This window comes from Otolemur garnettii, unplaced genomic scaffold (assembly GCF_000181295.1).
Source record: "Otolemur garnettii isolate 467f Iridium unplaced genomic scaffold, OtoGar3 scaffold00080, whole genome shotgun sequence".
NCBI lineage: Eukaryota > Metazoa > Chordata > Mammalia > Primates > Galagidae > Otolemur > Otolemur garnettii.
In genome coordinates, this window is record NW_003852475.1 from 2,628,205 (window position 1) to 2,643,391 (window position 15,187).

Sequence of the window (15,187 nt, forward strand, 5' to 3'; positions counted from 1 at the left end):
ACAGTGATTGGCTAACAGTTACCCAGACCATGAAGGGAGAGTTGGGCTTTGAGGTCAGGTCTTGTGATGGCATGTTCAGTGTTATCCAAGAGATTGGCTTAAAGTGAGCTATAGCTGTCTGAAGCCGAGAGTAACACCAGCTCCACCCAGGAACCAGTGCAGGGCCCCCAGAGGCCGGGGTCGGGAGCCAAAGCCAAGCATGAGAGCAGCCACAACAGAGTACCTGGTGTCCACAGGCAGGAGGAGCCCAGGAGGCAGGGAGGTGGGGCCGGGAGCCCAGCCCTAAATGACCTACCCGACAAGCTGGGGTGACTCTGGTGAGCAACCCAGAAATCTCTCCATGCAGGAGAGCAGCGGCCTCCACAGTATTGCCTTCTATATAACTGCTCATTCAATCTCGTCCTAAACCTCGGTGGTGGCATCATCTCCATGTCACACATGAGGAAAGCGAGGGAGACCACGTGACATGCCCACAGTCATGCAGGTGTGAGGAGACAGGGAGACTGCTCCTGAGGCAGGTCTGCTCGCACCCACCTCCCCTCCAGCAGGCTCAGCAGCCTCGCTGCTGTGCCACCATCCACATGGCCTGTGCATCCCGTGATCGCCTCACCCCACGCTATCCTACTGCAGTCCGGCTGCTGCTCTTCAGTTTACCTGCTTGTGGGTTTCCAGAAACAAGGCAGTGGGGGCACAACCTGGTCAGTGACACAAAGTGCAGGGGGCTATGCAGAAAGGTAGAAGTGGCAGGAGTAAGCCAGGGGCCTCCTATAGGACAGCCCACAGCAGCACTGTCCTCAGGGAGTGTGAGGAGAAGAGACAGGGGCCAATTCCAAAAAGCCAGTGGGCAGCAGGGCCCTCAAAGCCAGAGGAACCTGAACCAAGACGTCCCTGGATTAGGAGAGCAGGGTTCCAATCCACATGCTGCCACCAACCAGGAGACAACTCAGGAAGATCGCTTCAGCTTTCAGAGCCCCCAGGTTCTGGGCAAAGGAGAAGCATGACACCTGTCCCCTCCTACCAAAGCAGCTGTGGCTGACAAGGTAAGGACAAGAAGAGTTTGAGGTCCCTTTTAAAGCAACCCATATTAGCTGTTCTACAATGCTTCTATCTCTCAAGACATCATTTTGTACACCATAAAGGTATACAAAAATACATCACATGTATTCTCTAATTTTTAGGTATATTTCCCTAAAAATAAATTTAGGGAAACAATGCACTTGGTAAGGCAGATGGGAGTAAGCAGTTGCCTGGTTTGCTACAAACTGCTAAATCAGATTTAAAACTTTTATTTCCGGGGCAGCACCTATGGCTCAAAGGAGTATGGCGCCAGTGCCATATGCAGGTTCAAACCCAGCCCCGGCCAAAAACTGCTAAAAAAAATAAACAAAAACTTTTCTTTCCAATGAAATAATGCCTTTTGCAGCAACACGGATGGAACTAGAGACCATCATCCTAAGTGAAGCATCACATGTATTCTCTAATAATTGGGAACCAATCAATGGGCACACATGGGCACCAAGTGTGGGGGAAGAGGCACCAAGAAGGGGGAAGGTGAGGAGGGGCAAAAAGCTACCTATTGGGTGCAAAGAACACTCTTCTCCTGACCTCTGGGGGCCCTGCACTGGTTCCTGGGTGGAGCTGGTGTTACTCTCCAACTTAAGCACTGTACTAGCTATTCATATAACACAAACATCTGTACTTCCTTAATAGTTTGACATTTTTTTTTTATTTTTTTATGAAAATATTTTGGTTTTGGTCTTTTTTTTATTAAATCATAGCTGTGTACATTAATGCAATCATGGGGTACAATGTGCTGGTTTTATATACCATTTGAAATATTGTCATCAAACTAGTTAACATAGCCTTCATCACATTTTCTTAGTTATTGTGTTAAGACATTTATATTCTACACTTAGTAGATTTAACATGTACCCTTGTAAAATGCACCATAGATGTGGTCCCACCAATTACTCTCCCTCCACCCATCCTCCCTGCCCCCCCCAGCTCCTTCCCCTCCTCTTTCCTCTTCATCTTGGGCTGTAGTTGGGTTATAGCCTTCATGTGAAAGCTATAAATTGACTTCATAGTAGGGCTGAGTACAGTGGATACTTTTTCTTCTATTCCTGAGATACTTTGCTAAGAAGAATATGTTCCAGCTCCATCCATGTAAACATCAAAGAGGTAAGGTCTCCATCTTTTTTTTTTTTTTTTTTGCAGTTTTTGGCTGAGGCTGGGTTTGAACCTGCCACCTCCAGCATATGGGACCAGTGCCCTACTCCTTCAAGCCCCAGGTGCCACCCCAAGTCTCCATCTTTTTTAAGGCTACATAATATTCCATAGTATACATATACCACAATTTATTAATCCATTTGTGGGTCGATGGGCACTTGGGCTTCTTCCATGACTTAGCAATTATGAAGTGGGCTGCAATAAACAGTCTGGTACAAATATCTTCATTATAATGTGATTTTTGGTCTTCTGGATATATACCTAGTAGAGGAATTGTAGGATCGAATGGCAGGTCTATTTGTAGATCTCTAAGTGTTCTCCAAACATCTTTCCAAAAGGAACGTATTAGTTTGGAACAAATATTTTGAAATTTAAAACAAATAAAACTTTTCTATTCTTGCTAAAATAAATATTTATCAGCCCATCAGCATAAAGTTAGCACTATCACTAGTTCTCCTCACAGCTTCCAGAACAGTAGCCCACACAGGGCTTCAGAGCAGGGTCAATGGAACCTGTTTCATTAACTAGCCAAGGATACCGCCTGCAGGATGTAAGGAAGGAGGCTTGTACTATTTACTCAGGAGATCCTTGCAGAAGATTCTATACAGTGCCATTCAGGGGATCCTGGGAGAGCCGGGCTGGCCTGATTTCCCCAAACAAACCCCAAGGAGCATGCATCATGAATAAGCTCAGGGCCAAGAGTTTTCACCAGTTGGGAAATTCCTGACTACACAGCCCTCCTATTTCAAACCTTACCAATTCATGCAATTATTCTCACTCTGAGAACCCTGCGGCTGAATTAAGAAGACTGCTAAGGCGACAGGCACTGTTTCTGGCAGAATCTATAGTTATAGCTACGCAGCCGGACTCAGATCCCGCAGCCCTGGAGTTGGAGGTGTGGGTGAAGGTGCAACTCAGCCTGCATCTACGGCATCTGAGCCTGCGGACCTCCTGCACACGCGGCCTCATTCCCACAGGAAGCAGCAGCCCCTCACCAGCAGCCAACAGGCATATGCTATACTTGACCTGCTTGAGATTACCCGCCCACTTCCAGCCAGAGTTTTCTAAAATGTTTAATTAGCTGTCAATTTATTTCACATTGAACATAGGTTTCTACTTTCTGGTAAAACTCGGGAGACCTGACAAGGAGCCTGCCTTCCGCCTGGTGCACATCCCAGCGGGACACTCTATAGGAGGTGGGCCCCTCATTCCCCACGCACACACCTGGCCTATTTCTCCTATTTTAGTTTGAGGACAAGCTTCCGCAGGCATTTTAGTTTGTGACTCCTAATTTAGATGAGGCTTTGTGGATAAATGCTCGTGTCCAATTTTAGCAGGCCAGGGATCAGGGCCTTGCTACCGCCTGCCGGCTTCTGCAGACTTCTAGGGCAGAGCACGGGAAGCAGTAGACACAGCGCTGAAGCACTGCGCGCTCCAACCCGGCGATGCCAACCTGGCCTCTGCGCCACTCAGGTGGTTAGAAGGCCTCCCCATTGGGAGATGGGAGCTTGAAAGCACCTCTGAAGGCTTAAAAATAAAAGAAGAAAGAAAAAGAAACCACAACTAACAAAACCACCTTACACTTTTTCAGAGTTCTGATGAGATGACCATACATGAGCTTGACTTTCAGATCCCAAAGCAGAGCCGGGTAAAAGAAGCAGGGGAGGGGTTCTCTAAGGACGGGGCTGCTGCTGGCACACCCACAGAGCCCCTCGTCCTCTCTGAACCCACTGGGCGGTGTACTGGGCATCTACACCTTGAGGCACGATTGAAGTCAGTGCACTGCTTCTCTGAAGAGTGTCTGTGACACAGAATAGAAGGAGTCTGTTCCCAGTTGAAAGTGGCTCAGCTATCAAGGGAAAACTAGGAGGTCCTCTACAAGGCCTGTGAGCACAGTCATCTATTCATGTTAAGTCAGCCCTACCGGAAATTAACTTTTAATGCCCAACTAAATGAATGTGTCACCTGGCTCAGTGCTAAAAATGCACACCCATACGCATTTCCTAGAGTCGAGGCATATTTCCCTTCCCTGTAAAATGCGAAGATATTTCCCGACTGACATCCAGCATGTATAATCGTACTCAGCACCCTCATATCTCAGCCAAGATTCAGGTTCTGACAGGGTGGAACACAGGCCACTAAGTTTGGTGAAGAACAAGGATGGACAAAGTAGTCAAAGACACATTTTAATAAGAAATTGTATCCTCCAGTTTCTACATCCAAGTGTCAGGAGATCAGGGTGGGACTATGATAACCAGGAGATGAAGAGCACGGAAGTGCAGTAACAGGCTAGCTGCTGGAGCGCTCTCTGCTTCTGAAAAAGACTAAACACTATAAATAGACACATTCCTATCCTGGCATCTGTATCTTGCCCGTCACTGAGACATTAGAGAACAAGGTTCTGACCAACTGCAGGGATAAATTACAGTTAAGATCCTGCTGTATTATTAAAGTGTATTATTAAAGTTTTAACCTCAGTTGTAATGTCTCCACTACATGCAAGAGAATGTCCCACTTCATTTACCTGCTTTCTATAAAAACACATCCATACACATACAAATGTAATATATTGCCCCAAAAAGAACTGATACATTTTTCTAAAAGTGAAACTAAAGGTCTAATCAGTTTGGCCTTACATTAGGGAGTCGATGCAACCACGTGCAAATCAAATCACATCCTAAGAGAAAAGCCCATATTTTGCATTCAAATTGCTGTTGCAACTTATATACTGGGAATTACTGAAATGGCAGCATCTTCATCTCCTCTAACCAAATCAGCTGCCCTCTATGGAGACCGCATAGTAGAGTATAAAAAATATTTCTCTTCTCAGCATTTGTAAGGTGGGGGGAGGATCAGGGTGTGGGTAATGACTCTCACTCAGAGGACAAAATAGTCAAAGACACATTTTAATAGGAAATTGTGTCCTCCAGTTTCTATATCCAAATGTTAGTTGTGCCAGAAAACCCAATGTACATAATTTTATGCATCGAAGTTCAAAGGAAAAAATAAATAATTCTTATTGCAACAATCATTGAATGGGTGCAGAACAACAGATGTAAAGAACACAGACTGGATTACGCTGCTTCACAAAACCACCCCATTTCTCTTTACAAAACAGACATTTTGCTTTTCAAATACTCAAACAACCTAAGGAAAGAAACACAGATCCTGGTACCAGCGCAGTGATTCTCTCTGCCAAGCCATCTGCATTCCTGCCAAGGAGATCTTCCGGACCTCAGTATGTTGTCTATTCTCTCTCAACCTGCCCAACTCCCACAGATAAACTGTGGTGAGAGGCAGTGCAGGGAGCTGACACTGCCAGGAAGGATTGTTAAAGGAAGAAAAGGACCTTACCACTTCTGGGAGCAGCCTAGTTGAGAGGTCATGGATGGCTTTGACCACTATACATATGGATGACAGAAGAAATATCACCCCCAAGATGACACAGGCTCTGCAAAAAACAAAACATTGAGAATCTTAACTGGGAGAACTCCACACTGCTGAAGAGTTGGCACAGTCAACAGGGACAAGGACACAACCTGGAGTGGACTCCACTGTAATCTGCTACACCTCTAGGGTGACCACCCACAGTCCCAGGATTAACGCTGTCACCTCTAGAAAAATACAGTTCAGGGTTTTATCACCAAAGTCAACCTCTGGGGAAAGAGTTTCACCACCCTGCATAACCCCGGAGCATCCTGTAAATGTTGGTGTGGAAGGATCATCAAGGCCATGAAATCCACCACCCCACTTGCCTGGCAAACATGACATTCCATTCCTCCTTCAGCTGAAAGGTGCAGAGTTTAACAGCAAAGAGTAGAGGGTCTGGCAGGAAACACACCAAGCTCTACCATTAACTTGACGAATGATCTTGATCAAGGAAATGAACTTCTCTTACATTTAATTTTCTTACCTTTCAAATGGGAATATTTCCTACTTAAAAATGAAATAAGATGATAATGATACACCAAGCATTGACACTAGCTTAAACGAAGGAAAAGTCTACTCTGGGTGTCTCTTGTGGATATGAGGTGATAGACACCTTTGAATTTTCCCAAATATAAAAAGGAGGAGTGATTTGCTAATGACAAAAGGCAGTGTTTATGGTAAGATGGAGCAATTCTAAAAAGAAGAGAGGAAGGGAGAGAAGGAAGGCTAAGGTCACCAAGATGCCCAGCACAGGAGGTGGGGGGAGCAGGTTGGGTGAGAGGCTGAGGGCGAAACAGGAGAACACACAGCTGGGAAAGGGGGCTGGAAGTACATAAGGAAGCCTATGGGAATTGGGGCATAGAAGAAGCCTCTGCCAACCCAGACCCGACAAATCTCAGGAGGAAGAAAGAAAGGAAAATGAGGGTGAACATGAGAAAATAATGATATTAACACAAGGGTCAAACTACCAACTGAAAATGAAGATGGAGAGAAAAAAAGAATACAAGAATAACCACAGTTGGGTCTACCAGGAGTGTCCAGCCTTTTCTTCTCTGCTGCACATTGGAAGAATAAGAGTTATCTTAGGCCACACAATAAACACACAAACATTAAGGGAAGCTGATTGACAAAACAAAGGTCCCTGCAAACTTTTCCTGATATCTGACACCACAAGTGAGCAAAAAAAGTCCTCACAAAATCAGCAGGTGGCCCCCACACCTGCAGGTCAGACAACTCTGGACCGCCCCTGTCACAGCCTAAAATTGGGCAGTTTACTGGGCCTTCTTCCCCCAGCTACCAATAAAATCACTTTTCACCAACAGTCCTGGATTCCTCTCTCTAGACTAACACCAAACCCCCAAATTGCTCACCTAAACTAAAGTGGCGCCCACTTGCAAACCTACAGAGGGACACAGTCCCCAGATTTATGAGTGAGAAATAAAGGCCGATAAACAAGGGGCTTAGAGTCTCCTCAGTAAGCTTTTATTCCACACTCTAGTCAAGGTTTTACCCTTTCAAAAACACAGACATAAAGAAGGGATTGTCACAGGTCAGGGCAAAACACAAAAAGAGCTAAATTGGAGGGAAAAGGAAGGAATGGGTTAGGGCCACGGCACAGACTTGAGAGAATGAATATGCACTTGGATGGCAGAGGGATTTCGCCCTTAATCTGAAACAAGCTCTGCAAAAAACAAAACATTGAGAACCTTAAGTGAGAGAACTCTACCCAGTCAAAGAGTTGGCACAATAGACAGGGACAAGGATACAATCTGGGAGTGGACTCGAGGGTTATCTGTCATGCCCCAGGGTGACCACCCACAGTCGCAGGGTTGATACTAAGTCACCTCTAGAAGATATAAAGTTCAGAGTTTTATCACCCAAGTCAATCTCCAGGGAAAGCATCTCAACATCCTACACAACCTCACAGCGTCCCACTAATGCTGTGAGCAGTGTGGCACTATGGTCCACCAGGGCCAGGAAAATATAATTTGGGCAGTAAGTATACATTGCCACAGATAACGTGACACAGGCAATCAGAGACAAAGGGGGCCGCAGCTGGTAGAGAGTCATGGCGGAATGAGGGGGGCCTATTGAGGGGCCCTTCAGTGACCACATACTGGAGCAAGAGTGGGTGTCCAGGCCTTAGAGAATCAGTGTTCCCAGAGGAACTGGCTCCTGAGTTCCAGCTATGCTGGTGTCAGACAGCTATGGGCCGGCTGTGCTTAGAGCAACCATTCTTACCTGCGAGCAAATGAGCTGAGAGGTCCCATCACAGGAGAGCAGCCTAAAGTCAAGATAGGCCTCCAAGTACATTTTACAGGGAGTTTTCCTCTCCATTCATAAACTCTGGAGTGACTTATAGACACTATCTCTTTGATCCGTGCGTGGAGGAAAATTCAGCCATTGACTTAGCTCTTCTCAGTCCTGACGGTACACTGCACTCACCTGGGGATTCTGCACTCACCTGGGGATTCTGTTTCTAAGGTGCCTGGGGACCACGCTAGTTCAATTTATCTGACTCTCAGGGGTGAACCCAGGCCTCTGCATTTGTTTAAAGGTTCCCCCAGGCAGTTCTAATGTGCACCGGGTTGAGAATGTCTGGTCTAGACTCAGGTGAGGCCCTGTCCCTAGGAAGCATCCACTGTGGGTGAAAACTGAAGGAGATGCAGGGAGGGAAGGGATGTCCCCACCAGAAGGAAGGGAGGGGCACCCAAGAGGCCTGCACTGCATTTGTGCACCAACCAGGTGAAAAAAATGAGCAGGCCTGCCACTACTTGTGCGCTAGATCCTACAGGCAATTTGTCACCACATCCTCAAGGGAGCTTCCGTCTGTCTCCATACTCTCCTGGGGGAAGAAGTGAACAAATGTTTGCACTTCTCCCCGGGTGAGGCCAAACATCCCTGCAGATGGGGCCTCAATAGCACACAAGTTAAGTTCAGATTCTGTTTATATTCCTAAGGAGATAAATACAAAGGATGCAATGGCCTTGTTACATAATTTTGTGCTTACATATCTTTCATCAAAAACTACATATAAATTCCTAAAGCCAAGAACCTTCTTGTTTATTTCTGTGTCTATGACAGCAAGAAGCAGGTGTTCCATATGCACCCAGAGAGGGGATATGGTCATCAACCAGTTACTTAAACATCAACTGATCGCTAAGTTTCTTCCCATGAAATCTGAGGAGGCAGCCACCCTTTTCCAACAGGGTAGAAGGAGGAAGGCACACTTCAGCCAAATGCCCGTGGAAAAGCCCACACTGTGAAACAATGCTGAAATATAATGAAAATCAAAAGAAATGTGTGCTTTCATTTACTAAAGTTGAATTTCACAGAACCGCATCCCTATTTTCTTCACTAATATACCTATGGGTATGCTCCAAAGTATTTTAAAAACTCATTTTCACCTTCTTTTAAGTGTGTTGCAAATTCAAAACCAATAGTTACCCTGCTGGGAGCCTGTGTGGAAGAGTGCTCGATCAGCCTAAAGCAGCTATTATTAGCAGAGGGTGCAATGCTATTTTTTAAAGCCTTATTAATAATATATTTATTGTGTTTACACAGCAGTTTTATCCTCAAGCACTCGGAGTTCCACACGTTAGCTCATAAATCCCCATGAGGCCACTCACCAGACCCAGGTTTTTGTTTTTGTGCTACTATGTGGATGGGGACAGAGAGAGATGTGTTCCATAAACACAGGTGGTCAAAATGGGGCAAGTCAAGGATTAGGAGCTTTGCTCAAGGTCACTCAAGGAGTATGAAGTACATACAGAAATAGAACCCTGCTCAGGTGACTCCATCCCAGCAGCCAGCCCTGTCAACCATTCAGCCACTCGGAGGCTCTGGGCAGTCACATGCTTGCACCCCCACCAACACCAGTGATGACCAGGACGTGGTAAAGACTCAAGTCAGGAGCAAATGTTGCAGATATAACTGACTCTGCACCTGTGAGTGTGAGCTGCCTCCAGGCGAGGGAGCCTGAGCAGGTGGTGGCCAAAGGCAACCGCCCCATCGGCACTCCACCACCTCCACCTGGAGGGGGTCAAGTCACCAGAAGGAACACGGATTCCTCTTCCTTCTTGCCCAAACCCTGGAAGAGAACTTTATGAATCAGAAGGAGGCAAATGAATTTCCTGTCCCCCAAGGTAATCCTCTAATCAATTTAGACTAAAATGGGGATTAAATTCCCACTGGACCAATGGTTGTCACAGATCAGTTGGATCTCCATCACCTAAGAACTTGGCAGAAAGGCAAACTCTGAATGAGTTCACCCCAGACCTACTGAGTCAGAACGCCTCAACTGTATTGTAACAGGCCATTCAGGAGAGTATGATATACACTCAAGTTTGGGAACCACTGAATTAAGACACATTTAATGTCTGAAAGAAAGCTAGTAAAACTCCAACAGATCGCTAAAGCCACTTTAAAGAAAAGATTAGAGGTAAACTCACTTCCCTACCCTCTTCCGCTAAGGGCTACAAATTGCTAATTGTGCACAGCACTGTGAATCTCCAAATCATCTAGGAACAAGCACTAGATTTTGCCTCTGAAATCACAAGGGCAAAATCTACTGACATTCACATCTAAAATTATGCCAGCTTCAAAGTTTGGCCCCCTGCCAACTGTAGGTGTGAAGGCCTATGGGCTCACCTGAAGAAAGCCTGAGTCCTATCACACCAATTCTAAGCTACCTCCCATCAGATCAAAAAACCAAGCAAGAGAAATTTCTCCAACCTCCCTCTAAAACACAAGGTTACCCTGGTGATTAACCAATTCTGTCTAGAGTTCAAAGTGTAATGTTTTATTTATCTTCTTTCATCCTGGTCTCCAAAGCATTTGTAATCTGGGACATTGTTCAACTGTGAAGCAAGTAATGAAAAATGAAAGAGTCAAGTGGTGTGAGCCCACAACACAATGCTTGTGGATGCACAATTTCTCATTTTTCTAGCTAGGCCTCCTTTCTCTATATTTCAAACAAAGCCACAGACGAAAATTGGTTTGGAGACAGGATAAAAGGATGGAGAAAGTAAGCAATGAATGGATGTGAGCCATTCTCTATGATGGCTCACCAAACAGGCACCATTTAGTGCAAGACTCCATCCCTCCTTCATCCCTTCATTCCTGTCAACACCTCCCTCCTCCCCTGCTTCAGGAGCTCCCTGCCTTCTCCTCACATTCCCACCCATCCTCTTCTCCTTCCTGGCTCTCCTAGGCTCTAGACCCCTATCACCTCTCTCCTCTATCTTCATTTCATCCACCCACTGCCTTGTAAAGAGACTGTGGAGAGGGCAGCACCTGTGGCTCAAGGAGTAGGGCGCCAGCCCCATATACCGGGGGTGGCGGGTTCAAGCCCAGACCTGGCCAAAACTGCAACAAAAAAAAAAAGAGAGAGAGAGACTGTGGAGAGGGTGAGGTTGATTTGGACCAGGGATGGTCACTCAGGCTAGAGCTTTGCAGGCAGCTGGGCCGTTCCCTCTCCATGGTTAGACCATGTACTTCCTCCCCATGCCCTTTCTCAACAAAGGGCCCTTTCCTTCTAGCAATAATAATACTCAAGCTAAATGGAACCCAACCAACCAAAATCACATTTAGGTAGGGCTTTATTACTGGCTTCAACTTTAGAGACAAAAGAAAACAGACCCTAAAGCAGAGCACTCCCATTGCATTTCTGCGATGATGGAAGTGCTCTATTCTGTGAAATATGGTAGCCACCAGCACATGTGGCCAATGAGCACTTCAAATGTATCTAGTGCAAGCATCCTCAAACTGCAGCCTGCCAAGGACATTGATTCAGCCCACCAGGTGTTTTTGCCGCCGCTGCCTGTCCTGCCTAGCAGCTGACTCGTCTCGGGCCCCCAGTCCAACCCTCCAAAGGTCTGAGGGACAGTGAACTGGCCCCCTGTTTAAAAAGTTTGAGGACCCCTGATAGTGCAACTGAAAAAGTGAAATTTCACTTCTGACTACTTGCAATTAAAATTCAAATGGCCACATGTGGTTGGTGACCACATGTGTATTGAATGGTGCAGCTCTAATGGTTGTGCTGAAAACATAAGGCTCACCAAGGAGGTCATTACCCATGAGCCAGTCCTCTAACTTGAGTGCACTTATGTGGGCTAACAGGGTCTGCTCTAGGAAACCTTGTGAAAGGGCATCATGCCTTTGGTATCTCCCACCAAACAGTACTTCATTTCCCTCTCTCCAGTCAGCCCCGATGCCAGGCCCCCAGGTTTACATTCCAGGTCTCACCTTTAGTCTCCCCGACCTTGTTGGCCAATGTCCAGCCACACACACAGTGCTCTACCAGGAATGAATGCATTTTAGAAAGCAATTTGAAACTTTAATCATTCACATTTTAAGTTCTACCTGCCCAGCCCGAAAGCCAAGACAAACAAAATCTTTGCCCAGTCTTCAGAGAGAACCAATCTAGGATTGAAACCAGGAAACCACTGTAGGACAGTCATCCTTTGTGAATGTGAAAATAGGCAACAGAACAGGAATAAAATGGAGAAAACGCTACACGATAGAACACAGCCTGAGGGGTGCAGACTGTGCAGGAGACACGGCTCTGCAGCACAACGTCTAGGCTGGGTGTAGAAGAGTGGACAGGATCGGCAAGCAGAGAAATGTGCAGGATGCAGAAGGTGCTCTAGACAGAGGAGACTTCATCAACAGCGGCATGAAGACACAAATCCCCGTGGGGCCCTATTCAGTGGAAGTTCAAAATGGAGAAGCTGTTCCTGGAGTGTTTGGCCCAAGGGCAGCAGCAACACAAGAGCCACCCAGGAAGGCCCCACATGCTGCCTATACACAGTGGATCTTAGGTGATTTATGGACCAACATGTTGTATTTAATAGTTACATATTTTAATGCGCAATAAAGTGATTATCACCCCATGACTTCAAAAATACTGTTGCTTAGGTGGGAAATGAAATAGGAATACATTTAGATAAATATACATAACAGGATAGGTGGCACATGGATAGGGCAAAAAATATCAAGGTGGAACACACATGTCTGGGGTTGGGGAAGCATGTGGTGGTGGGAGGAAGTCACTGAAGGGTGAAACAAAAGAGCAATGACATGACCTGGGCTTTGCAGAGATCTGACTATAGCTGGGGTTGGGAGGTTAAAGGGAAAGAAAGGAGAGGCAAGGAAATTGGCTGGGCCACAATGTCAGCAGCCAAGAAAGCAGAGTGATGACTTCCTGCACAGGGTCCATGACAGCTGAGAAGAATCGATACATAAAACTCTGAGAAGACAGAACTGACAAGACTCAGAGGCTGACCGAACCTGGGCAGAGGGGGCTGCAAGGACAACCCCCATTTTGAAACTGTACAAAAAAAGCAAAGGTGGTGGCACACCCAAGAGCAGGCAGCAAGGCGGCAGTGGGAGCTGGGGTGAGTTTAGTTGGGGGTTGTAAGCTTGAGAAGGAACATAAAGACAGCCAGACACACTGAGCTGAGCCCAAGATGCCTCTCCTGAGCCTGGGACCCCAGGTCTTCACTGCTGTTTCTGGGGTAGAGGGGAGAGGTAGAGAGAAAGGAGCAGGGAACAGCCCATCTCAAGGCTGCCAAAGTCTACCCAGGACCTCTCAGCCTGAAAGGGAAATGCAGGCTGAGACTCGTACTCAAAAAGCCCGAGCTCTTTCCATCAACAAAATACTCACTGGCCCCTGTGTTCTGGGTTAGCAGGAAACAAGACAGCCCAGTTGCAGGCTCTCGTGGTGCTCACATGCAGGATGAACACATGACTGAGTAAAGATATTATATATAGAAACATAAAGGAGCAGAATGGGAGTGTTATTTTACATCTAATAGTCACACTTCTGTCTAATAAGTGGACACATGACCAAGGGCCTATAGCTCCCTAGGGAAGAGCAATTTGCTTCCTTCACAGGAAGGAGCCCCATACTCAATGACCAGTGATGAGACCAGCATGGCTGGAGCTCAGCGGCCCATTGGGCCTTACAGCATATTAAAGACTGCTTTTCACTCTGAAGAGGACAGGAATCAGAGGACTGAGCGGAGAAATGATGTGATCTGGCTCATATACAAAAAGGATGGCTCCGGCTGCTCTTTTGAGAACAGACCATCCAGAATCACAGGTATAAGAAGCAGGAAGTCTGGGGGAAGGAAGCTGCAGTGATCCTGAAAAGGAATGATGCTAGAGCAGGCCAAGAGAGGCGGCAGCGTGGGGAGGGGCTGGTCCCACAGCTCCTGTGGGATCCAGGGCAGACGGGTATCAGTATACTTGACCTAGTGAGGAAAGACATAAACATGTGGGTTTTAGAAAGATTTTAAAACTACTCTCAGTGTAAACCGGTTTCTCTGTAGAATACAAATATCCAGAAATTTTACTACTTAAAACTGGGAAAGTGGTTATTTAAGGTGAACCACTTAAATATTTCCCAAAACAGGGAAATTTTCTCCATCAATTTCAATTTTTTTCTTAAATATTTGCTAAATGTATAACTGCTTATCTATGCATAGAACATATTCAGCCAGATACCCACAGAGAAAGGTAACAGCTTCTGCTGGAGGCACAGGGAAGACAGGAGCTCACTTGTCCCTGCAGTCCCTTGTCATGGTTTTTGTAGTTTTGTGTGTGTGCATAACCATAAATAAACACAATGCAAAAGTGGACAAGGGAATACTGATGGAGGGTCGCCAAGTGCCGAGACACCTGCTGTGCATTAGCTACAATGACAAATAAGACACAATCCTCTCCTCAAGGAGTACAGAAAGGGGTCATTTAAATCACACAGGAATCTCCTGAGAGAAGCTGAGATTTTAGCTGACTTTGAATGAACTAAAAGAAATTAGCTTGGTCAGAGAGTGAAATCTGTGTTCTGGAGAAGGGGAAAGCAAGTCCAAAGGCATAGCAGAGTTCATTCATTCAGCACATTTTCACTGCACACCTGCCCTGTGGCAGTTGCCGTTCTAGGGAATGAGCCATGCAGATGTTAGGGAGAAGAACCTTCAGGCTCTGAGTTGGAGGAACATCAAGGCAGCCAGTGAGCTGAGGACAGCAAAAACTGGGGAGAGTGAAGTCAGAGGGTGTGGGCCCTGTCACATAAGGTCCCAAAGCTGTTGTAAGGGCTTAGCATTTACAAAGATGGAAGCCACACAGAGACTTGGACTTGGAAATGGCATGATATGGTATGTTCTGACAGGACTACCACTGCCCAGCAAAGGCAGAAGGCTGTTACAACCACCAGGCCAGGTAAGAATGTGACAAACAGTGTCTTGGATCAAGATGGCAACACTGAAGGGGTGAGTCTTTGGATATATTCTGATTCTTTTTTTTTTAATTAAATGATAGCTGTGCACATTAATGCAATCATGGGGAACAGTGTGGTGTTTTCATATACAATTTGAAATATTATCATCAAACTGGTCAACTTAGCCTTCATGTCATTTTCTCAGTTACTGTGTTAAGACGTTTATATTCTACTTTTAGAAAGATTCACTTGTACCCTTGTGAGATGATAGACATGATCCCTTCAATTACCCTCCCTCCACCCATCCAC

General features: G+C 46.1%; 1 protein-coding gene across 1 annotated transcript in view; it reads right to left on the reverse strand.

Moving 5' to 3' along the window:
- TMEM163 (transmembrane protein 163) overlaps positions 1–15,187 on the reverse strand; it is a 256,522-nt gene that overhangs the window by 49,721 nt on the left and 191,614 nt on the right. The window contains exon 5 of the mRNA XM_003794372.1: positions 5,584–5,680. Within this exon, the coding sequence (XP_003794420.1) occupies positions 5,584–5,680 (97 nt within the window). The remainder of the gene's footprint in view (positions 1–5,583; positions 5,681–15,187) is intronic.